Here is a 23,314-nt window from a genome sequence, read left to right as displayed (position 1 = left end):
AATTCCATCTGTGTGATTTATATACATCTCGCCTTCAGCAATCTGTGATGACGGTTGCATAAATAACCAGAGTGCCCACGCACGTGGGACCGTCTTGGAGCACGTCCAAATTGCGAGTCACATATTCCCCGTGGTTCACCCCACCGACGGGTGGACCGTAATTGGAAGGCTCAATCTTTAATTTCCGTAGGGCGACCAGAAAAGGGTCGTCCAGCAAGCCCGCGATAAGCGCGTTCGCGCGCTTCTTGCAGGGCATTAAATATTATTCCATTCCATTCCAGCTACTTGCGCACAAAATGAAGTACTTTCATCCAATATTACCGAGGAAATAAAACAGGGGTCTCAAAAATGCGGTCCGCATGTGACCCGCAGCTTCACAGGAATAAAATTTTGTGAATTCGCTAAACGGTACTCGCATTATTTTCTCGCATTTTGCGAATAACACTTTATTCGTGTAAGTTCCAAAGATGGGACTGATCTCAAGCATTTTCTTCGTGGCGCATCCCATGCGTAGCTAGCTGTGAGTTAAAACATCACCGTCGAAAGAAAACTATATCACAGAATCGGCGTCCAGATCTTAGCCATTATGGAGATCAATATTGGCATCTTTCTCGAGACCTGACGTCAAATCCCCTTCAGAAATGACGCATATATGAGATATGAGAAAGGCGTTCTTTCAAATGGCAACGTTAGGTGACATTTCGTTCGCACTCTACCAGGGGCGTAGCTAAGGGGGTGGGGTGCTGTTCAAACGCCCCCATCCCCCAAAATTTTCAGTTTTGCTTGCGTATATACGCACCCACACATACATACGCGCGCACGAACACACATAAAGTATGGTTGAACCCCCGCCTCCCCCCCGAAAAAAATTTCTGGCTACGCCCCTCCACTCTACTTTCTATTTCATCAGGGGTCTCCAGCTCACCTCAGATAGCGGGCCACAGTCACGAAATTTAGTCCCACAAGGGCCGGGGCAGTGCAGATCGTATGAGCAAGGCCGGGAGGGGGGGGGTGGGCTCCTACCATCTGCACTGCCCCGGCCCTTGTGGGACTAAATTTCGTGACTGTGGCCCGCTATCTGAGGTGAGCTGGAGGCCCCTGATGAAATAGAAAGTCCTCACAGCCGCCAACAACTTAAACTTTAGCGCAGATACTTGATCATTAATGACAGTAATCTCTGGCCGCGTCACATCTAATTGGCGCGGCCAGAAAACACTTTTATACAGCGCGGCGAAGCCTTCGGTTTTGTTATAACGAGAGTTTGTGCTCGAATAGTGCCGTGCGTGCTGCCATCTGTCGTTCCTTCCTTGAACGAATACTCGTTCGCGGGTTTTTAAAATACGCGTGCGAGAAGCTTTACAGACAGGATCGTTTCACTGCTGTCGTCATCATAGGCGTTAGCACAGAAAAAAGCAGGGGGGAGGGGGGTGCCTCCCCTAATCATCTAAGCGGGGCGCCAAGTCTGCCCTGCACACTTACTCAGTCAGACCTGTTCCGTTTGAAGTGTTGAGGCCACGCAAGTTTTTCACAATAATGGCCCCTGATGTTGCATTATAAGAACTGTTTACTTCCCGCATTTACCCCTGCAGAGCCTGGGGCCAAAGGCATCCCGTTGCGAGAAGAACGTCATCGCTTAATTTTCATTTTCGCATCCGTTGTCAAGATTGTTTGCTTTTGGACTCGACCTACTGGGAGTGCAAAACCCTTCGCACGCCCCTATGGTCGTCATTACAGCTTCTGTGGACGAAGCAGCACGGACTCACCAGCGTCACCTCCATTTTCCGGATTTTCGCAGGAGTTCCTGCTACAAGAGATTTGTATGTGCTGGTCTTTATAGTAGCGATGCCTTCCGCATGATTCTCTCGGCCACCATTATCGAGGCATTGGCTGTATGCTTACGAAGGTCCACACGACTACGAAGAATGTGCGACGCTCTGCAAAAGCAGAGCTCTACCATGACACGTGCAAGTAGTTCATTATCACCATCAGCCTGACTACGCTCACTTGGGGGCAGAGACCTCCCCCGTGTTCCTCCAATTAACCCGTTCCTGTGATTACTGCGGCCACGATACCCACACAAACTCCTGCGGCTCCTGCGTGTTCCTGCGGCTAAATCCAAACTTGATGTACATAACACATTTGAGGAACTCGCACAAGCCACCTTTACGGCACGAAAATCTCGTCTGTCTAATTCAATGGATGGGCGGACTCTATGGTGCCAATTAAACTTAACCCAAATTACACGCTCACCCGAGGGGGTCCCTCTTTTTTCTAACCTCCGCTCTCACATCAACGTACCCGAGGTCTCACATTGCGGGCAGGAGAAATGGAGCCGCCTCCACAGGCCGAGGAGCGCCTGCTCTCCTTTCGTGATATTCTCTCGTACTATCGGGGCCAACGAAAAGTATACACACCCCCAGCCCCATCACTAACCATATATAGAGCAGGTCGCACATTGGCGACGCCTACAAACTCAAACTGCTCCATACCCCATATTACTAATCGCCCGATACGCAGACCAATTCGCCTCTTCATGTAAACTTTGCGGCAAACCAGGAGATTTCCTACACACCCTCCTCACAGCCCCACCTTCCCTCATCCCCCATCAGCAGCTGTGGTGGCGTCTTACTGGGAGACCGTCCTGGCCAGCACTCCTGCTTTCGATCAGCGCTGCGGATCATCTCCTGCGCGATGAAGAGGATTGCGCTTCAGTGGCTTTCCTTCGCTTTGTAAAGGTGCCTCCCCACAGTGAGGGAGCACCCACGTGCCATGTAGGGTGCTCGGCCACCACGTTCACACAGTGGCAATAAATGTTTCTACCGCCACCACGGTAATAATAGGAAGTGACAAATTCAAGCCCATTGTACGGAGGGTGATTGCTAGGTCATCAGACAGCGAAGAAAAGGAATTTGCCACGAGCTCGCGAGCACGTGCACTGCGATTAAGTCCCAGAAGAAGAAGTTCTGCTCCGAGCGAAGGTCACGGCTTTATCCGGAGCAATAATTTCCAATCTGAAAGTCGGCAGAACGAGAGGCAAAACAAGTCATGGACAGACTGCGACGTTCGCGAAGCATCGTGTCAGCCTATCTGCCGTCGCTGTTTCAACCCTTGACGGAGAGCGCGACCGACCCGGCGCTGATTCAGGGCATGATCGTGTTCGGCTTCGGGCGCTTCCAGAGGCTGGCGCTGCTGTGCGCGCAGATCACCACGTTCGTGGCCTACTCGCAGAGCTTTGCCGTGGTCACGGACCTGGAGCCCGTGGACCACTGGTGCCGACAGGGCGGCGAGTACGCCAATGTGAGCGCCCAAGCGTGGAAGGAGCTGTACCTGCCCCGCGGACCGGGTGGCCGAGGCTACGACAGCTGCCACCACTACGAGGCGCCGCCACCTGCTGTCGCGGATGTACGCACTTCTCGCACACGGCTCTAAGCAGTGACGTAACGAAGGAAGGCTTACAGGATCAGGGCTTTCGTTGAAAAGTTTGGTTATAGTTGAAGGCTCACAGACTGGACTTGAAACAAGCACAGGCGTTGAGACGACATGACATGTAATCAGGCTTTCTATTAGGTCTGTTATTCACAAGTCTGTATTTGCGTTATCACATTTAACAAGATGACAAAGAATGACACTCCCTAATAATTTAACGCTGGGCATGTGCATTCGATTATTCGTCCCCGACAGTCCAGGACTACCAGATGTACATGCGCACGCAACTCATTAGCTGAAGACACCGCCTCGGAGAGTCGGGAACTGTCCGAGGGGATGACCAACGCATCCTTTATGAAATAGAGGCGTTAGGACGACCAACCGTTCGAACGGGACGGCTGGGAGCATTAAGCCTCTCCTTGCGCAGGACCGTGGCACTGACAACATTACGCGTGTGGTGGTCGCCTGCGACGCCTGGGAATACGACACGCGCCACACGGGAACCACCGTGCTGGTATTCTGGGACATCGTGTGCGACCGCAGCTGGTACCGGCACGTCATCAAGGCGACGTTCATGTGCGGCGCCGCGTTGTCTGTCCCGTGCGCGGGCCTGGCGTCCAACCGCTGGGGCCGCCGGCCGATCATGTGGGTCGCGGTGTGTGTTCTCCTTGGCTCAGGCGCCGCCACCAGCCTGGCGCCCTCGCTGGTTGCGTTTATAGTGCTGCGATTCGTCTCTTCTGCGGCCGTCAGCGTGCTAGAGGTGAGACATTGCGTTAATGGGCCACATTTTGGCAGCGCGAAGTTGCTCACTCGTTTGCCGCCAACATGATGCCAAGCACGAGTGATGACACAAGGAAGACTTACTCAACTTATAATTGGACTATAGCTAGATTTATTAATGTGTTTCCACAGTTGCAGGAATACGCGCAACTGTTTTATTGGACAAAAGTTATCGTTTACAAGCGATGCTATTTGTGCGCTATGTGTCTGAATATACTCATCCACGCATGGTGTATATAGGTGGTGTCCTTTGTCCTGCTCTTCGAGTCGACTCCCGTGGGTCCGCGGGATCCCTTCTGCGCTCTGGCCGTCTGCTGGCCCACAGTCCTGGCGCCCGTGTACGTCGCGACGGTCGCGTACGTGGCCTCCAACTGGCGCGTGTGGCACGCGTGCCTTGTGGTTCCCGCGCTGTTCCTCTTCTTGACGGTGTCCGTGACCGAGGAGTCGCCGCACTGGCTCATCGTCAACCACCGCTTCCACGAGGCCCGCAGAGTGGCCCTGTGGGCCGCACTACTTAACGACGAAGACCCCGACGTCGTGATCGAGCGACTCGAGAAGGTCAAGGATATGCTGGCGTGTACCGCGGCAACGGGAACCCCAGCGGTGGACGCCGAGGCCAACCCTGTGCGGGAACCGGAAGAGCGCCGTCATACGGGCCACTGCAAAAGGACGCAGCTGCGTTACTTCCGGTCACGCGTCATGCTGGCTCAGTGCTTCGTCGTGTTCGGCTGCTGGTTCACGGTGTACGGGAACTACTACTACCGGGACATGGAGGGGCCGCACGCGAGCTTCGTCAAGTGGGTCGTGATCGCGTGCAACGTGCCGGCCATGACGATCGCCTACTTCATCATCAAGCACCACGGCCGCCTGACGCCCCTGGTCGTCTTCCTGTTGGCCGTGTCGCTCCTGCTGCTCTACAGCGCGGTGTCCCAGTCCGTGGGCCTCAACTTTCCGTACCAGCTGGTCGTCATGTGGCGCTCGCTGCTTCTCAACATCGCCTACGTCTTGCTTTGTGTGCACACCGTGGCGCTGTTTCCGACGCAGGTATCACTCAATCAATCGATCGATCGATCAATCAATCAATCAACCAATCAATCAATTTTATTATTACAAAATATGAATAAAATGTACAGACGAGGGTCCCAATAAAGTACTAGGCACTTATGCGTGAAATAGATGCGAGGCAAACACTTTGCGTCCATTTCACGCGTGGAACCTAACAGTGGTCGCGCCATGTTAGATTATATTCCGCGTTAGCGAAGAAATAGAAGGTATAAGACGCAGTCTAGTCGGCGGATTTGCGCGTCGTATCCATTACAGCTACGGCACAGAATAATTGCGATTCCCGCTTCTAGGTGGCATAAGAGCAGCACCTGATAGTGGCGCAAGCAGTCCTGGTACCATGGAAGGTTCTGTTAAGTGTGATCATTAGCCTTACTTGCGGTACAAATTTCTCCCATGGCGATATGGGATCCAGTTAGCTCTATCTTGCATATGCTATAGCGCTTGCGCACGCGTTGAAATTTTCTAGTCATATTATCTAACGCCGTCGTAAGCTATATGTTGTGCTTCACTCGGCACCCATTCTAATTACCATATAGAATACCGCTTCTCATCACTTTTATATAACACACAGCCAATGGCAGGTTCCACGTATGAACTTAACACTTCTTCCTTCCGTTTTAACGTTGTGTTCCGGAGACATTTGAGCAATGGCTAGCCCATCCACGAGTAATGTTAAAAAAATCAAATGACGTCGCTCATATAGCGTGATCCTAAGTTCCTCCATTTGCATTGGCGCCCCGCCACGGTGGTCTAATGGTTATGGCGCTCGACTGCTGACCCGAAGGTAGTGGGATCGAATCCCGGCCGCGGCGGCTGCATTTTCGATGGAGGCGAAAATGTTTGAGGCCCGTGTACTTAGATTTAGGTGCACGTTAAAGAGCCCCAGGTGATCGAAATTTCCGGAGCCCTCCACTACGGCGTCTCTCATAATCATATCGTGGTTTTGGGACGTTAAACCCCAGATATTATTACATTTGCATTGGCAGTGTACCGAATTAAGCACTTCCTCATCCACACGAAATCGACTTTTCTATATGACGTGCGAGGGCTGGCACGACAAGTTCCATTTGCTTAATGAGACTCTGTGCTGAGGCTGTCCTTTAATTGTCTTTAGGTGAAAGCCACCGTATAGACTTCAACACGAGTGACGCGAATAATCATGATGGAATGACGTCACACTGTTACATCATCACGACGTCACACAACTCGCCAAAATTTGTGACGTCATCGTGACGTGACTGGTCACTCGGTGACGTCATCACGACATCGTCTCTTTGAAAGGTGGGCCGATCCCTGAGACACTGCAAAACCACATTGGATGCATAATTTGGATGCATTGGAGGCGCGCTATCCTGTGAAGATGCATAATTTCTTTATTTCGAAGGGGGGGGGGGGTCCAGTACAACTGAGAAGATCGCTATAAAAGACAGTTTTTTTGTGTGTGTGGTACGAGTGCTTCTAGCTTGTCTACCTGCAATTTCTCGTTAGGTTCGCAGCGTGGCCTTCGCCGGAGCGTACACTTTCGGCAGGCTGGGCGCCATGGTGGCCGACGCGTTTGGTGTTGTCGAGACTAGTCTGCATTACGATCTGGGCGCGCTGTACATGGTCGTCGCGGCCGTGCACCTGCTCGTCTTCTCCCTGCTCCTGCTGACGCTGTCCGAGAAAAGGCTGCTCGAAATCGTGAACCGCGTCGACGCCATCGACGCAGCCGGTGCGGCGCAGCCGGTGAAGAAGAACGCTGTCACGCCTGACCCCGTGTGTTCGAAGCAATGATGCCCCTGACGACCTTTAACACTCCAGACGAGACGTGGGCAAACGTGCATTGAATCAGTGGACGACTAAACGCTTCATTTTACGGCTTGCAATAATTCACTTTTCGTTGCGGCGAACGCGTTTTCGAACTATTTGTGTCGCTTTATGTGCTAACCATTGACACTTTTTTTTTTCTTTCTTCCCGCGTACTTTCGATGCGAACATCGCTAAACCCACGACGTATGGTGTAACCCCGATTCGGTTTGGAGCATATATCCCTTACCGCTTAGTATGATATTATATGGGCCAGCCTTCGTGGCCTTGATTTACGGTTGGACGTATCTCAGTACAATTTGCTGCGTGTGTTTGCATTGCTGATTCTTCTTTCGGGGGCTGTTTCATTTAGCGTAGACTTTTTCTTTTGCCAGACGTTTATTAGAAATGCTTTAGCTCATAGCGGTCAGTGTTCTCGTCCGAAATGCAGGGCTTGCGAGTATGGGCCATTCTTAAAGGCAAATCAAATAACCAAGAAAGGTATATGTTAAAATTTTTTGTCCATGATATCGATCTGTGCCTATTGCAATTTTTCCCTCCTCCTGTCTAAGTGCAAAGGGTTAGTATTTGGCAAAGCTGCCGGAATGTGCGTCGAATTAACGGCGATAGAAAGTGCCGTGTTTGGTTTTGTTTATTCGAGGCAAAATTGATACAAAATTGCCTTGGGGGACACGACAAAAGGCTGAGTAATTGCCTGACTGGGTCGCGCCACCCTGGCAGCAAAGCTGGAGGAACACAACAATGCATATTCTAAACCGATTCCAAGATCAAACAAGTGCTAGTAGAGAGCACACAAATATAAACAGTCTTCATTAGAGTTGTGGCAATACAACAAATGCGTGCTTACAATCAAATAATGCAAATAAAACGTCTTGACTGAAGTGCGAGTACAGTGCACAAGCTTTCATTAGAGTAGTGGCGATACTCACAAGTGCGTGCTATTTAAATCGATACAAAAAAAAAAAAGCTTCGTGACTATAGGGTGTACTTAGGCTCCTCAGGACAAATTATAGTAAGCAATAGACAATTAGACAATAGTAAACAAGGTGTAAAAAATCCTCGCTTCTCCGTTTTTGAGGTTGCGCCTGCAGCTGGAGAGATTAATTACGTGGTGGTGATGAATATCTAAATATATTGCTCCTGTTGGTAGTGGGGCGTACGTATCTGACGCTATGGGCGGATTATAGCAGAGAGCGCATCGAAATACTACAGAAATGATTTGAAATCATTCAAATAGTATCGTTCGACATTTCGGGTTTTGTAGCGTTAGCTGCACTGGCCTAGCCGATTCAGTTTCGCGTGGCTCCTCAAGAGCCGTGCTGCGCATGCGCGAGGATCAGTGATGTCACACAGCTGAAGCATCGGAGCCGGCACCTCCCGCGCACTCCGCCGCTGCCGCGCGCGACTCGCTGCCGCTGCTGCCGCCAGTCTGCGCTTTCCAGTGGAATGACGTCGTGGCCGAGGTAGACGTACTGGCGCCGGCGCGCGCGCAGCTATTCGCCTTCGCTGCGCTGTCGCCGTCTAACACTGCGCTGGAGCCGCTTGATAGCGCCTCTGACTGGCGTTTGTCAGTGTGGTTTAGCCATGGAGAAGGAGTGCGCAAATGCTGCTCAACGGCGCAGAAGAGCGGAGAAGCTTAACTCGTCGGATCCCGAAGTAGTTGCCTGGCAAAATAAATATACATGTGCCACATATGTATACCATGTGTGTGTCATTGGAGCAGCAGTAAGCATGATAATCAAGCTAATCCTAGACAATCAGGAAGGCTAAGAACAATCAGCTGAACATTTGCTAACGCTACGTTATCCTGGCATAGCCGAGCTAAGCCACTGCAACATTTTTTTTCCATGAATCAAACAGAAACGAACCAGCAGCATTACGTCTCTTGATGCACGGAAGGTTCTTTTTTTTATTGTAGCTAGTTTGATTACTAGTGATTAATTGTAGTCGGACGCTCTCACGTCATCGGGATAATTTCCAAAATGTCCCAAACGTGGCGCACGTCGTGTGATACATTTAGCCTAATTTCTCGTTAAGTAGGGCACTGCTGTTGATAATATTGCCGTTTTAAACGTTGTCATACATTGAGATTTCACTCTGACAAAAATTATTTGTCTTTAGTGTCCCTTTAAGAAGCGGACTTCAGCTCAAATCAAGACCGACCACAAAGAATAGAATGCTATGTACCAACAAGGCCCAACAAAAGTTTTTCTGACACTTCTCTTGACAGCCCGATGCCACTCCGATGAATCGAACCGTAGGCGTGGCGATATGCATCACGTTGCGCACGTGAGCTGTCGCCGACTATGACAAACATCTCCAATTGTTTCCGCTACATAGGATTTCAGCGAATAGCTTCTTCGCTTACTCCTCCGCAATTAGGCGGGGCACCTTCCTTCGTGGGGCGGAGCGTGTCTTGCCGAGTGACCACGATGATGATAGTTGTTGCGTAGGAAGCACGCGGAGCAGCGTGCGGAGTGGCATCAAAAGCGCCTCTCTAGTCGATGATGAGAAAGGATCGGGAAGGACAAAAAAATGGCTGCCCCTTTAAGCGATTTTTCTCGAATTAGTAAATTACAATTTCACAATACCTAAAACATACATCTCACCACGAGAAAACGACCGAAAAAGAGAATGGCAACGCCATCTTAATGGTCCCCCACCTGCTCGCCTTGACGTCATAGACTTCGACGGCGTCTAGCTGCTAGAGGCATAGGCGTGCGCAGGGTTGCCCATCAAGGGGCTCAAAGGCTCATCGCAGCCCCCCCCCCCCCCCCCCACCCTACTAAGTTAATGTATGGGGCAGATTTTGCGCCCCCCCCCCCTCTTAGGCGACTAGAAGGGTCAATGTACGGGGCAGATTTTGCGACCCCCCCCCCCCTTTTAGGCGATTAGGGGGGGGGGGCGGCCGCCCCCCTGCCCCCCCTGTGAGCACGCCTATGGCTAGAGGCCATGTAATCGTCAATATTTAAAGATTGTTTGCATTGTTTTCTGAGGGACCCAATGTCTTAGCATGGCAAGTTTCACAACAGTTTGTTGAACCAATGTGGCCGAAATCATAGAGTTAATATGCTATATATATGAAATCTATGGCCGAATTAGGTAATAAAACTGAAACTCGTGGCGTCGCGCTGACGTTCAGGTGCCTAAGTTTTGGCACGAAAATAACTGGAACTTAGATCTTCATACCCTCCTCTAATAATTATACTAACGTGGCGAAAATAATTACACTAGAACTCTGATGGAATAATTTATCTGTCTAAACTGATTGAACGTTTCACCTTATTGTATATTTAAGAGGAAGGGCGCTGACGGCCGCTAGCAGCGCGAACGCAAGTGACAATTAAAGGAGCCCTGCAACACTTCTTCAGCGTGCTCAGAAAACGCTGCCGATCGGTAGTCGTGGCCGCCGAGAACATGCGAGCCAAATATTATAGCGCAGCAGACAGCCTGGAATTTACAATTAATTCTCAAAGCCAGCAAGAGATCGCTCGTTTTTCTCTCGACAAACGATTCCACAAACCCAAATGACCGCGCCATAAACACAAAGTCCACGACCGTTGGTTGACTTGAGCACCGTGAGCTGCATAGTTACCGATGCTGCCGCGGGATGCCGCGATGTTCCCGCCCGCTCGCAAGTAAGCCACGCGCTCGAAAAAAATAAAAGCGCGCCACGTCACAGACGGACGTAGCTGTTGCCCCCCTGTTCTTTAAACAATGATGGGACAGGCCTGTCTGAGTAACAATATGGGGCAGGAATTTGGAATTTGCCCCCCCCCCCCCCGCACCCCCAGATTGTTAGAGGGGGAGTTTTTCTTAAACTAGAAACATTACTTCCTAGGAAATCCATATGGATTTCCTTGCGTCTTCGTGCTGCAAACAGGTGGTCGTCAAATATCCCTTTCATAACCCTTCCACCACCTTGCAGGATTCCGCAGAACTCATTCGCAATTACCTTTAAACGCCTGGCCAGACTTTGGCAATGACGAAAACAGACGAGAGGAGTCCTTTGTTAGATGAATATAATTAACTACACTTCTTGTATTTATTAATGCATTATGACGTACTGTACAGTCCAATGCCCCCAACTATTTACAGCCCACACACTGACATCAGCACTACGTTTCATCACCAGAAGAGTCGTCAAAGTAAGCATCAGAAACCAAGGAGATCGTCCTTGCTGAGGACGGTGACTTGGAAGACTGGGGTGCCTTCTCTTCTTTCTCTTGTTCACATTTCCTGACGAGGTCTTTCTGCAGCGGTGTTGACGTACCGGATGCCAACTCCAACTTTTCCAAATTTGTGACATTGAGGCCTTGCATTGCGAGAGTTTGTTTCGTGGAGCTTGATGTTGGTGCTTGCGGTGCAAAGAGCGGTCGGACGGCTATTTCTTTTCTTTTCAGTTCCCGCCTCTCGTCCGATGCTGCAACAGACGCGAAATCAGACGATTTGAATTTCTCGGTAAAAGCTTGCGGAGTCCTGGTAACAGGCCCATAGCCGGGGGGGACCGGGCCTCCTCAAAATTTTGATGAGACAGGGTGTTTTACCAAAAAATGAATAATGAAAATAGGTGTTTTTCTCAAATAGTCAAGGCCTTCAGCAAGTGCCCTCCCCCCCCCCAAAAAAAAAAAAAATTCCTGGCTATGGGCCTGTTTGGTGATACGTACAAACTTCAAAACCTCGTAAAGATACTAAGAAACTAGGAACACTTTTAGGAAGTGTAGCCTTACAATAAAGCGGTTACAGTTTTGCAGCTATGAATGCGCTGAAGCAATGAATGCGACAGCAAGAAGTTAAATAGCAACAAGTACTCAATAGAATGCAATAGCAACAAATACGAAGTAAGGCTGGCAGCTAACTCCTTTATGATCCAACTTGGCGTAACTCAACAAAGTGGCAGTGTAATGAAATTCAGTCAAGCATTCAGCATTAAGCATCCAATGAACAAAGGACCGAAGAAGTCTTCATACTCTGCGTTGGCATCAATGTGAGCAACTTGGCGATGCGGCTATCCTCTTGCGTCTCGGGCACGAGGTTTATGAGAAGCGACGACTTCTTCAGGAGCGCTCTGTCCTTCTCGGCTTGGACGTGCAGGTCTTTCTTCTTGTTCTATTGCAAATGTGCCAGCAAACAAAAGAGACGGAAAGACATCAGCAAGGTGGCTGTACTAACAAATTTTTCGGCAATAACATATTCTTAGCGGTCGTGCAATAGCCATCTGAACTTCAGAATTCAGACACGGCCCTTAGCGCCGGCAAAACGCCGATTCGGAGCAGTGCCTAACGTACATTTCTTGGGGTTGCAACAGCTGAAACAGGATTTGGAGCAATTTTTAGAGCAGAAAGATCTTGATTTTGGCGCAACTCAACAAAGCAAGTTTAATTTTGGAACAGTAAACAAAAGGACCTGCAAGCCATTCAACATCAGCAAAACCATGCTTTAGCTTCAGTGGAGAAGCTCCGGCAAAATTGACCAATGAGCAGCTTTTACATTTTTAATTAGCGTTTGAACTGCTCATTATAGTGAAGAATTCAATATCTATTCTGGTTCGACTGTGCAGTGACACCAGCTGTATGCATACACAAATAAGGCATTATGAAGAAATATTACCAAACTAGTTTCTTTTGCCAAGCAGCCTTTCTTGGGCTTATGATATGGTATAAGGTTCGAAGTTAAAATATTAAAAGCAAGAGGGGTTGCACAATCCACATGCTTCAACAGAAAAAAAAGGCACATATTTTTGCATTTTTATTTGACATTTTATTTTTTTTAGCCTGAAGCCACATAAACTGAAACAGTGACTAGAGTTTACGTGTTCCCTTTAAATGCCACAAGCTTAACTCAAGGCATTTTAACAGGGGTCATGAGAGAGGTTTGCAATGGAACTTAATTGGTCACCAATTGACTCACTGATAGCATTTAGCTGAATTTCTGCGGCATTCGGGAAAGCAGCCTGTAATCACTGAGTGTACCTCTAGTATAAGTGCTGCCAGCACATTGGACTGGCAGCACTTTACTAGGGATGGGCGAATAGTATATTTGAGGTTCGAAGCGAATAGTGATTTGGTCGAATAATTTCGAATTGAATAGTTCGAATAGTGCTCACCACTTATTATTAATGAAAATTGAGCATTTTCTTCATGACCTTTGCACAATATTTTTAAGAATTGGAACTAGGTATGAGTGAATGTCACTTTTTTGATTTGAAATGAAGTGGAAGAAACTTTGAAAGGGTATCAAAATTTGAATAGCAGTAGGGTGCGAGTTATAAGTGGTACAATACGGTACAATTTAAAAATTACTGTACTTAGCGCATCAAAGCCCATATAACACGCTTTTAAACTTTAAAGAAATATGTACACTTAACCTTGAAGTGTGGCTTCGCAGCAGTGCAGATTACCCCTGGCAGGGTGGTTTCATGTTACAGCAACCCGACGCTGCAGTGAAACCACCTTCACAGGGAATTATGTGCAGTCAAACATACAGATATTCGTTCATTTCGAATACTTCGAAATTTCGAATAATCTAAATTCGTATCGAAGCAAATTCGAATACTTTAATATTCGTTCGAATATTCGCCCATCTCTAATAAAACTCTAAGTTTGAAATCAACAATTAACCTGCTGTGCACTCGCTGTTAAGTCTGCTAATGAGCAACGACAATTATACCTTCAGACAGTGTTCAAAGCAGTAGAAAGAACATAAGTACCCGAAATGACTTCCGCAGCAGCTGGTTGGCAGTGTAGTCGTCTCGCCAGCGATCCTGCAGATGCTCTAGCCTGGCCAGTGCTGGTGTGACAACTTTGACCTTGGCCTTGTCCTCAACATCGTGCTCAAGCTTGAACATGGCGTCGGTGGCCATCTTCTTGCCAATTTCCTTGTCTGAGGAAAAAAAAAGAAAAGAAAGCGAGGAGTGGGTACTGTGACAAGATGCGATCAACTTCAGTAACATGACAGCTATGATGGGTACAATTTACATACGTAACTATTTGCTCAATTAATTATGCAAATTTAATAACCCTGTTCAAGGCTGTGTGGAGCATGCGGAGTTACAGGAATGTCCTTGGAAATTATAAACAACCCTTTACAATTGTTGGAGTCTATTATTGTTCACAACTGTCTAAATCTTCATCATTGCTCAAATAAAGAAAAGATCTGTATTCCTGTCTGTAACAGCAAAATAAAGCAAAAGTGAAACGAAGTTTGATGCGAAACCTAAGATCATCTATATAGAAGTAACATAGAACTACATATGGAACAAATCAGCTACAGAATGCCTCATAGTACATTGCAGACAGCTAAGTGTCAATGCTTGATGAATTTCTGTCCAAGTGGAACAGACAGCACTCTTGACAAATGCCTCACAGAGAAAGCAACAACGTATTGAAAGGCTACATGAAAAGCACAAGGTATGCCACGGACGATAATATTATTATCGTATGTTTCATAAAAGGGAAAAAAAATTCACTCCATATGATGACAGGACGAAGCCACGAAAGAAAATCCAGACAACTTTCTTTGCCGTATTAGTATCTGATTGGTCATGTTATACAGTGTCCAGCACTTTGTGTTAACAATTCGGCCTTGCTCGCATATTTGCAAGCCACCTGGTTAGCTCTGACAATAGAGCAACCACTTCAAAAAGATGCTGGCTGTGGGTTCATTCATTAGAACAGGAAAGTGGTTGCACTGAAAAGACTTTGGTGGAGGGTTTGATGCCTAGACCACAATAAATCTTCAACTGTGAAGAATTTTTTTTGAAAAAATTGTCTATCAGCTTCCTGCTATTCTTGGGAAGGATTCCATTTTAATTTATTAGGCAGGCTCATAAGAAGCCTTACGTTAAGTCATGCACAGGTCCACAAATGTACCACAGTTCTTCAATGTAGTGCCTACGCTGTTAAAATCTGTCTTTTTGTGTTGGGATGTTGATCAAACAGCTATTTGGCAGCCAACATGGTTTTGCTATGGATGACTGGCAGCCAACTGACTAAACCAAAGCCTGCAGTTGAATCCCACTGGCTGATGCTTCTTCCAGCTTTCAGGCCCAAAAAAAATTCTTGCCTGGTCGTTTCAGGATTCCTCGGCTTATCATAAGCCTTGCATGCTCTACCCTTTAGGCATTGGTTCAAGTTGCAAAGTGTGTCGCCCTGTTGGCCACATGTACCGCCATCTGCTGTAATCCAGCATGAAATGTTCAGTCTTTTTGCTGGCGGACGTGTATTCGCAGAACACAAGCGCTCGTTTATTAAACAAGCAACACCTACAGTACCACTTGAAGAAAAGTTATACCAACAAATCCATGTTTATTTCTTGCCATGGAGAGCACGCTAGTACAAAAAACAAAGAAACAACAAAGTATCATATCAGTGATAGTTGAGTGAGCATCGACAAAAGGAATGAAAGAGCGAAATATCATTTGAGTTACAGCTTAATGAATGCAGTAATTAATAAGTCACTGGTTCGTGAAACTATACATAACCAAGAACCTCCATCCAGCATATCAAAAACGGTACTTACAGGTTACACAGTAAGTTCTCCGTGCTTAAATTGGAATTCTGAAGTATGAAACAGTGCAGAGCCTATGATGAGATTAAAAGTTAGCTAATTACTTGAGAACTGTAAGTGCGATTTGGCACAACAATGATCTCTTCCTGTGTCTGCCCATCAGAGGTTTCAGGGCTGAACACTCTAAGAAATGAGAGCAGCAAAGAAACTCACCATCCGGGGCAACCTGCTCATTCTCACTTGGGTCCCACCGCCGTTCCTGACGCCTTGCTCCCGATATGATTTCGTAGTCCATGTTCTAAACAGAAGCAGAGGAAGTCGGAGATGTCAGGCTTTAAACGTAAGTGAAAACAAATGAACTAAAAGACAGGCAGCCGTAGTCACTAGGCCATAAGAGCAACGCAGTTTCTACTACTGAAGGCCAAGTTTCCAGTGCTAAAGCTTGGCAATGCCTCAGCTTTCGCACGTATGGAGACATATCTAAATAACTTTTCAGTAAAGCCTTGGGAATACTGTTTTACTTCCAGAACAATTGACGCTTTTAGAGGTGATTTCCGCCTGGAGTGTAGCGAACCAGAATTTTATTATATGTCTGGGGCAAGATTACGTATTACAACTGCAGGTTAACAATGTTTACAAAATGATACATGTTCAGGATCATTCCATTTAATATGGCTTCACAGAAACCAGTTTTACTGTGAGGTGGTAGAATGCATGTAGATTTATTCTGTGCTCATAGATGCAAAAGGAAATTTTTACACAGTACAATTATTATTTCATATTTTACAGCAATGACAAAAACACCTAGAGTGGCAAAACAAGAAGTTTCTTCTCGGCAAGTATTCTTGCATAACACTACCATAGTCAAATATTTTTGCATGAGAAACTCTTTGCACATTGTGTTCCCATTAAAGTAAATATTTACTGCATGGCTTAACCTGTGTACTTCATAGATGTATTTCATAAAATGCCAGCTGAGAGTTTTTTCAAAGCATATATGTCCATATCAATATTGTTTTCAGTCCTAGCAGCAAAAGGAATATAAACTACAAAAAGATATGCATCCATACACAAAAATGGTGAAACAAGCTGATGCACGTGACTTCTTGTTGCAGAAACAACAATTCAAAGTGTGCTTTTCACGGGTAGGACACAACCTTTGCCATAATGGCACAAACTGGCAGAGCAAACACAGCTCAGGCTTGAGCTTTAAAGTCAACAACAAAATCATGGTGGTTACGAAAAAGAAAAAAAAATTTGCCACATTCTTCTTCGAATGCAGCAAATTACCACTTACCTGTGGATCGGTCTTGATTTCAAAGTGGTTGTCGCACAGGTGACACTTCATGCGGAACTTGTATATGGGCGTCGTGTAGTACATTCCAACTTTGGACTTTTCTGCATTGTAGCGAACACCCGTGCCGATGTGGTTGCCACAGCCTTCGCACCAAATGTTGTACGGCATCTCGAACCTGAGTGGACGATAATGAATTTTAGTAAATGCAAATAGTGAAGATAAAGCAATGCTAGATAAAGAAGACATTGGAACATGGACGTAGAAAAGGATGAGATCAATGCTGTGTCCATGTTCTAGTTTGCTCTCCTTTGTATCTACTGAATATGAACGAACAAACCTAGCGTGTACGTGAATCAACTCTCTTCATTCACTAATGAGATATAAACAATCAAAGCAAAACAGGGGCTATAAATATTGAAGCCGACCCACTGAGCTTGTGTGACGTGCACCACAAGTGCGACACGTAAGCAACTATGCGTTCCTCCTTCGTGAAAGTGCAAGCGCTGTGGCCCAAGAATCGAACCCAGACCTTGTGAACAGCAGCAGAACGCAAGAACAATGTTTTCCTGCAAAATATAGCGTTCTTGACAAATGAATGCTACAATGAAGATTTGTGCGTGGCATTCAAATTTCCGTGACTGGGAAGCACTGCTCATGTGGCCTTCGAGTTGATCAGCAAGTAGCAAAGAATCTTGATCATTTTACTTGCAGCAAACTCTTCTCTCGTGATCATGAACATGTGATTGCAAAATCAACAACGATAAGAGTTCTCAAGCACTTTGTCAATATAAACACATTCACTGCTTTATACAAGTGTTCCTTCAGACCAGTTAAGTCCTGGTCTTCGTCTAGCGTCTGGCGATAGAAAGAAGGAGTGTACACACCTGATGACAAGAATTCCCAGGTGCAACTTTCGAGCTCTGTCGCGCAACGGGTGCGAGTTGCGGAACTTGTTGATGGAGCCATGGCCGGGAGTCCATTCCGGAGGGTAGTACTTGTTCACTGCCTTCCTCTCCGCCTGGAAAAAAAAGATAACAAATTCTCGAGTATTACAAGTCAAAACCACGGTATGATTAGGAACTGTCAATGCTGCCGGCAGAGTAGGCTGAACAGAATGTTGCCGGCATTACGCTCCCATTGGCTGGCTGCAGTCACGTGACCAGAAACGCCGGCATTTTAGCATCAGTGGTATTGTGCCGGCAGCTGGCACTGTTGACTCTACCTCTGGCAGTAGTGATGTTAGCAAAATAGTGAAAACCGCGAAGCGGAACGGCGTACGCTACTGAACCTCCAGTGACACGTCCCAATCACTGTTGTTATTATCGTACCTTCAATATAGCATATAACCAGTGACACTGTGAGTTTCTCGTTTTTCTTTAGGTATCGCTAACGTATCGGTAACACCCTCTTGCTTGGCAGCGCGACGCTTTAGCCCGTAATAGACCAAGGCGGGTTGGAGTAGAAAAAAAAAAGAATAAGTTATCGCAAGGCGTGCCACACTCATTTGTTTGCACACCGCTGCGATCAAATAATTCTGCGCATCCACAACCGAAGAGTTTTGTAAACATCTAGACAGCCGGGCTAAGCGGAGAACAAGTCTCGGAATTCCATCAGCTGTTTCTGTCCAGAATTTTATGGACACAGAGGAGATTGTGCCAGAAGTGGGGCATATGCACTAGTCGATCGGCCGCCCTCACGGCCTCAAAATAATTAGAATACAACCGATCATGTCCTGCAGTTCAGATTCCTAAACAACCAACCAAGTCGAGTGATACACACACAAAAAAGCTGTCCACTTACCATTTTGGGAGGTCAGGAAGAGCAACTCGCTGCCTCTCACGTACACAGGACTGCTGTCACAGCAGTCTTGAAGAATTCGCAGCTGAAATAACTACAAGGAAATAATGAGAACCAAAAAAACAAAACTGCTTACGGCGCCGAAACGCACATCTTTTCATAACAAACTACGGATTGGCTCGGCTTATAATAGAAACAAAGCGTTTTTTTTTTTTTGTACGTGCAAAAGGCGGCTGACTACCTTTCGGTTTCTAAAGCTGCATTCGGCGCTTGCAGTACGTTGCTTGCCGTGCATAAAAGCATTGCCTCTAAGATTTCAGGCTGGTATTGAGCGTAACGCACATTGCTAGGATCATTTCTAGAACACTGAGCTGACTTAGAACATCGAAGCATTTCCTGTTTTCTTAACAAACAAGGCTAAAAAACGCGGGCTGCTTAGGTTCCGGTCACACAACGCTGAAAGCATACGTGACGTAGCAGCAGTGACGTAGGAGCGCGCTGTGGTGACGTAGCCCAAGTCTGTTTGCTTGAGCGCTGGGCAGCGCGCTGCCGTGCCGAATGGATTTTGCAGTTTTCGGCAAATTTTGATACTCAGCGGGCCACGGAAAATTTTGCCAAAATGCGGCGAGCCCAAGCTTCCTCACAAGGATATCCCAGTGAGTGCGCCCTGCCTTCTTAATCTCTGTGGTGTTGCATGTTTGTCAATGCTGGCGTGCGGATTGGAGCAGCTGTGTTCACAGGACGTTTGTCAAAGACGATTCAACTAGTTTCGTTACGTTGGCACGATCTTTTCGACGCTGGTGTCACTGTGACCGTGCTGCGATTGTTCAGTGCTATGACAGCTAAACTGACTGGTATAAAAGCCGCTTCAAACCGATGGGAAATCGACTGTTCCTTGAGTTGTGTGCTAGTCGCTTTAAACTTGGCTTATCTAATGTGTAACCTAAAGTACGTGCCTGCAGCGATAACAACCGTTAAGTTACCGCAAAGACAGCCGTCGGTAGCTTGGTTTAGCTCAATAAAAGAACCAATTGTTTCCTCTTACGGCGGTGCTTTGAAAACGTCCCATTTGCCGGCGTTACCTGCCTGTAACTTTCCTGCACGACAACACTCTTTTTACCATGCACACTAGATCGTGGCGCGTGGATCATTCTTCTTGTCTCTGATTTCACGTGAACGTTTCAGATGGATCCAGTTACAGAGACACCGTGGAGGAGGAGAATTCTCAGCTCATTGACGGCTTGAAATCGAAGATTTCGGCCCTAAAAACGGTACGTAATGACGTTATGTTATCCGACACTGGTCGTATCCACCGTTCAATTGTGCGAAGTCGTGCGCAGTGATTTGTAGAACCAGCTGTTCAGTTGGTCCACGCAGTGTGACGAAGCTAAGTTCGTGTCGACCACTCGAGTGCTCACTAAGAAAAAAACAGGTTGACTTTAAGAAGCAGCTTTAAAAATAAGTAGGGGTGTGCGAATATTCGAAAGTTTCGAATATTCGTCGAATTATACGTTCGAAATATTCGTATTCGATTCGAAAAACGTATATTCGAAAAGTTTCGAATATTCGATAACTTCGAATATTCGAAAAATTCGAATATGCGACTCGATTATCATGCATAAAATAACTCGTCTTCCACATTTCTGCTGCGTTCGTATAGCTAAAAACGTTGCCGAGAGGAGCGATAAACGCGATAAACATCGTAAGTACACGGAGGCACATCTGCCTGCGACGAGCACCCCAACACGTATGATTTATTGCTGGTGCATCTCCGACGTGCAGGGCTGTTGGCGATCATGTAACCGTGCATTTTCAATATTATGCGGCCGTAACGTGCCGCACTACCACTCGTTCACTATGCGGGACCACTTCTGAAGACAGTGACCCTCGTGACTGGTGACGTACTGTAGGCACCTTCAGACCCCAGTCTGGCAATGCTTTGCCCCATGTAACTCCCTATACCAGCCACTTCTGTTCCAAGCGAGCGTGCCTTCTCAGTGGCAGGGGGGGGGGTTGTCTCTGTTAGAAGGGAGCGCCTGCTGCCTGATCATGTGGAGCAACTCGTATTTCTTCATGATAACATCTAGTCATTACTTTCATTGTGCCGTGATATTTGCTTGTGTTGTGATGTGCATTGTGCTAGCCTGGACATTGTGTTCTGGAGATAGCAGCGTATGTTATGTTGCCAGTCAGAGTGTTGATGTTTTTTTTTTTTTCAAATATAGCTACATGTTAAATAAAATATTGTTACTGTGGAGGCATTTTTCCTTTGATATTCGATATTCGATTCGATATTCGAAGGTGGATATTCGTATTCGATTCGTATTCGAAAAATTTGGTATTCGCACACCTCTAAAAATAAGCGTTTAACTAATCTATAACATTTGATTAGTAGAAGCCACAGAAGCTCTGCTGGCCTGTAAAATAGGCATCATTATAAGCTAATGTTATTAATGCAATTCTTTTTTCCCAGAACCAAGCAAGCGTCATTGTCATTAAATGGTCTGCAGATCGTTCCAACAGTGCGACGCTCTTGTATGAATGAAAAGATCGAAATAATTAGAAGCAGCAATAACGCTTCTCTATGTAACTACAATTCCCGTTTCACTCAGAAATTGTAGTTAGCTTACCTGTCAGGTTGTAATGCTGAATATTTTTTGTTGTTATCAATCTTCACTAACCTGTGACACGTCAATTTCATTGTCTGCAGTCAAAGAAATTTTTTTGTACAGGGTGTTCCATCTAATCTAGCCAAAGTTTTAAAACATGTCCACACACTTTATGACGACGCGACCAAATGCACGTTGCTGACTATAGCATGGACTAAGCGCACTATTTCTTGTGTTCTGCTTAATTGGCTAATTACGCAATATTAATTAACCAGCTTCTAAAGCAGCAAAGCTGGACAGAAAATTTCAATTCGAAAGTTGCAGATCAGTTTGCAAAACTTCAGTTTAGACAGCTTCTAACTTTCTATCTATTAAGCATTACTCTTTTTCTACATCCTGCAGATGCCCACGAAATTAAAAAAAGAAACAAAAACACGTGACATGCCCACTTGTGCACATTGAGTTACTGTGTATGGCTCCATATACATTAACTCTAAGCACGTCGTAATTGCTGTGCCCCCTAATGTCACGCCTGCAAACGACCTTAGCATTTGGCCACGTGTTCTGCGGCGACCGGACAGTGGCTGTGCGATGACGGAATTGTTGCTTGTGGCAGCACAAGCAATAACAACTGCTTCTGCATATCATTGTCATGAAATGCTGCGAGGAAGCATACCGTTTATACACAGAACGTTAGGGAGCATTGCAATTACGGCGTGCTAGCGGACATGTCACGCGTTTTTTTTTTTTTTTTTTTTTGTATTTTGCGGGCACCTTCAGGAAGCAGAAAAGCAATAAAACTTACACAGAAAATTAGAAACTGTCTAATTGGACAACGTTGCAAATGCATCTACATCTTTCTAACTGAAATTTTTTGCCCAGCTTCGTTGCTTTAGAAGTTGGTTAATTAATCTTCCATGACGAAGCAATTAATCAGAATGCAAAAAATGGTGCGACTTACACAATGCAATAGTCAGTAACATGCATTTGGTGATGTTGTCATGAAGTGTGTCGGCATATTTCTAAACTCTGGCTAGAATATAGCTGGGGCACACAGTACAACACCTGCTGTGACAGCTTAGTGAATCGGGTGCTGTGCTGCTAAGTATAGAGGTGTGGGTTCGATCATCGGCCACTATGGGTTTGTTTTCCACAGCTGTGGAATGCAGAAACACCCGCATGTTGCAATATAGGTGCACGTTAAGAAACCCTAAGTGGTAAAAATTTGTCTGCAGTCTCCCCTATCGCGTGCTTCATAACCATATCATGGTTTTTGCACGTAAAACAATTGTGAGTTTAATTATGGCTATTTTTTTTATGAAATAGGTGTCAATCGACATTGGCCATGAAGTCAAGTACCAAAACAAGATGCTAAACGAAATGAACACGGACTTTGACGCTGGTGAGGGCATCCTGAAATCGACGATGGGCCGACTTGTGAAGATGAGCAGGGCCGGCCACAACCGCTACATCTTTTACCTCATGATGTTCTCCTTGTTTGTGTTTCTTGTCATATACATACTAATGAAGATGAGCTAAGGGACTAGGGGAAAAAAAGGAAGGTTTTAAAGAAGATGTATTTGTAAATAAATTGCCTTTTGTACTCTCTTTCCTTGTTGGTTATGAAGGACTTCCTCTGGACCAGAACACTGCTATGTGCATTCAAATCGCACTAGAAAAAAACAATTTCGATTTGTGCTGATAAATTGTTCTTGCAAAAGTCAATTTGCATTAATTCTGCACTAAAAGGTTGCTTTCTAGATAAACTTCAGAAGGGTGTCTTGCTGGGCGAGTTGGTACGATAACATCGCGCTGTGTAGTGTGCCCCTTTTCTGTGTCCGTGTTTTTTTGCGCTGCGTTTAATGATGTTCCTAGATAACATAATGGAGGGGCGAATGATGCCGCCTAAATTTACTTGGCATACAGGCACTTGTGTGCCTGTACACCAAGTGTGACGTCGGATATTTCGAAGGCTTTTCTTGTATTCAAGTTATTCTACAGTAGTAACGGTTCCCTGGCTGTTTTA

At 46.3% G+C, this 23,314-nt stretch overlaps 3 protein-coding genes across 3 annotated transcripts; 2 read left to right on the top strand and 1 right to left on the bottom strand.

The window, feature by feature from the left end:
• Positions 1 to 3,045: 3,045 nt before the first annotated feature.
• Positions 3,046 to 7,131, top strand: LOC119405400 (solute carrier family 22 member 6-B). The gene is made up of 4 exons (XM_049419383.1): positions 3,046 to 3,402; positions 3,854 to 4,186; positions 4,447 to 5,250; positions 6,760 to 7,131. Exons 1-4 carry the CDS (start codon positions 3,046 to 3,048, stop codon positions 7,042 to 7,044), a joined length of 1,779 nt encoding a protein of 592 aa, XP_049275340.1. The 3' UTR covers positions 7,045 to 7,131.
• Positions 7,132 to 11,115: 3,984 nt separating this feature from the next.
• LOC119404799 (coiled-coil domain-containing protein 130 homolog) lies at positions 11,116 to 18,859 on the bottom strand. Its single transcript, XM_037671469.2, has 7 exons — positions 18,683 to 18,859; positions 17,767 to 17,900; positions 16,883 to 17,057; positions 15,799 to 15,883; positions 13,787 to 13,959; positions 12,048 to 12,186; positions 11,116 to 11,500 (listed from the first exon to the last, which is right to left on the bottom strand). The coding sequence occupies exons 1-7, from the start codon at positions 18,683 to 18,685 to the stop codon at positions 11,196 to 11,198; spliced, it is 1,014 nt and encodes a 337-aa protein (XP_037527397.1). The 5' UTR covers positions 18,686 to 18,859; the 3' UTR covers positions 11,116 to 11,195.
• Positions 18,860 to 19,113: 254 nt separating this feature from the next.
• LOC119404800 (BET1 homolog) lies at positions 19,114 to 22,899 on the top strand. The gene is made up of 3 exons (XM_037671470.1): positions 19,114 to 19,335; positions 19,865 to 19,950; positions 22,615 to 22,899. Exons 1-3 carry the CDS (start codon positions 19,299 to 19,301, stop codon positions 22,825 to 22,827), a joined length of 336 nt encoding a protein of 111 aa, XP_037527398.1. The 5' UTR covers positions 19,114 to 19,298; the 3' UTR covers positions 22,828 to 22,899.
• The last annotated feature ends 415 nt before the right edge of the window (positions 22,900 to 23,314 follow it).

The sequence above is a fragment of the Rhipicephalus sanguineus genome, chromosome 9, assembly GCF_013339695.2.
Source record: "Rhipicephalus sanguineus isolate Rsan-2018 chromosome 9, BIME_Rsan_1.4, whole genome shotgun sequence".
Classification (NCBI taxonomy): Eukaryota; Metazoa; Arthropoda; class Arachnida; order Ixodida; family Ixodidae; genus Rhipicephalus; species Rhipicephalus sanguineus.
Note: the sequence above shows the minus strand (reverse complement) of the source record. Positions and strands in the feature narration are given on the sequence as shown.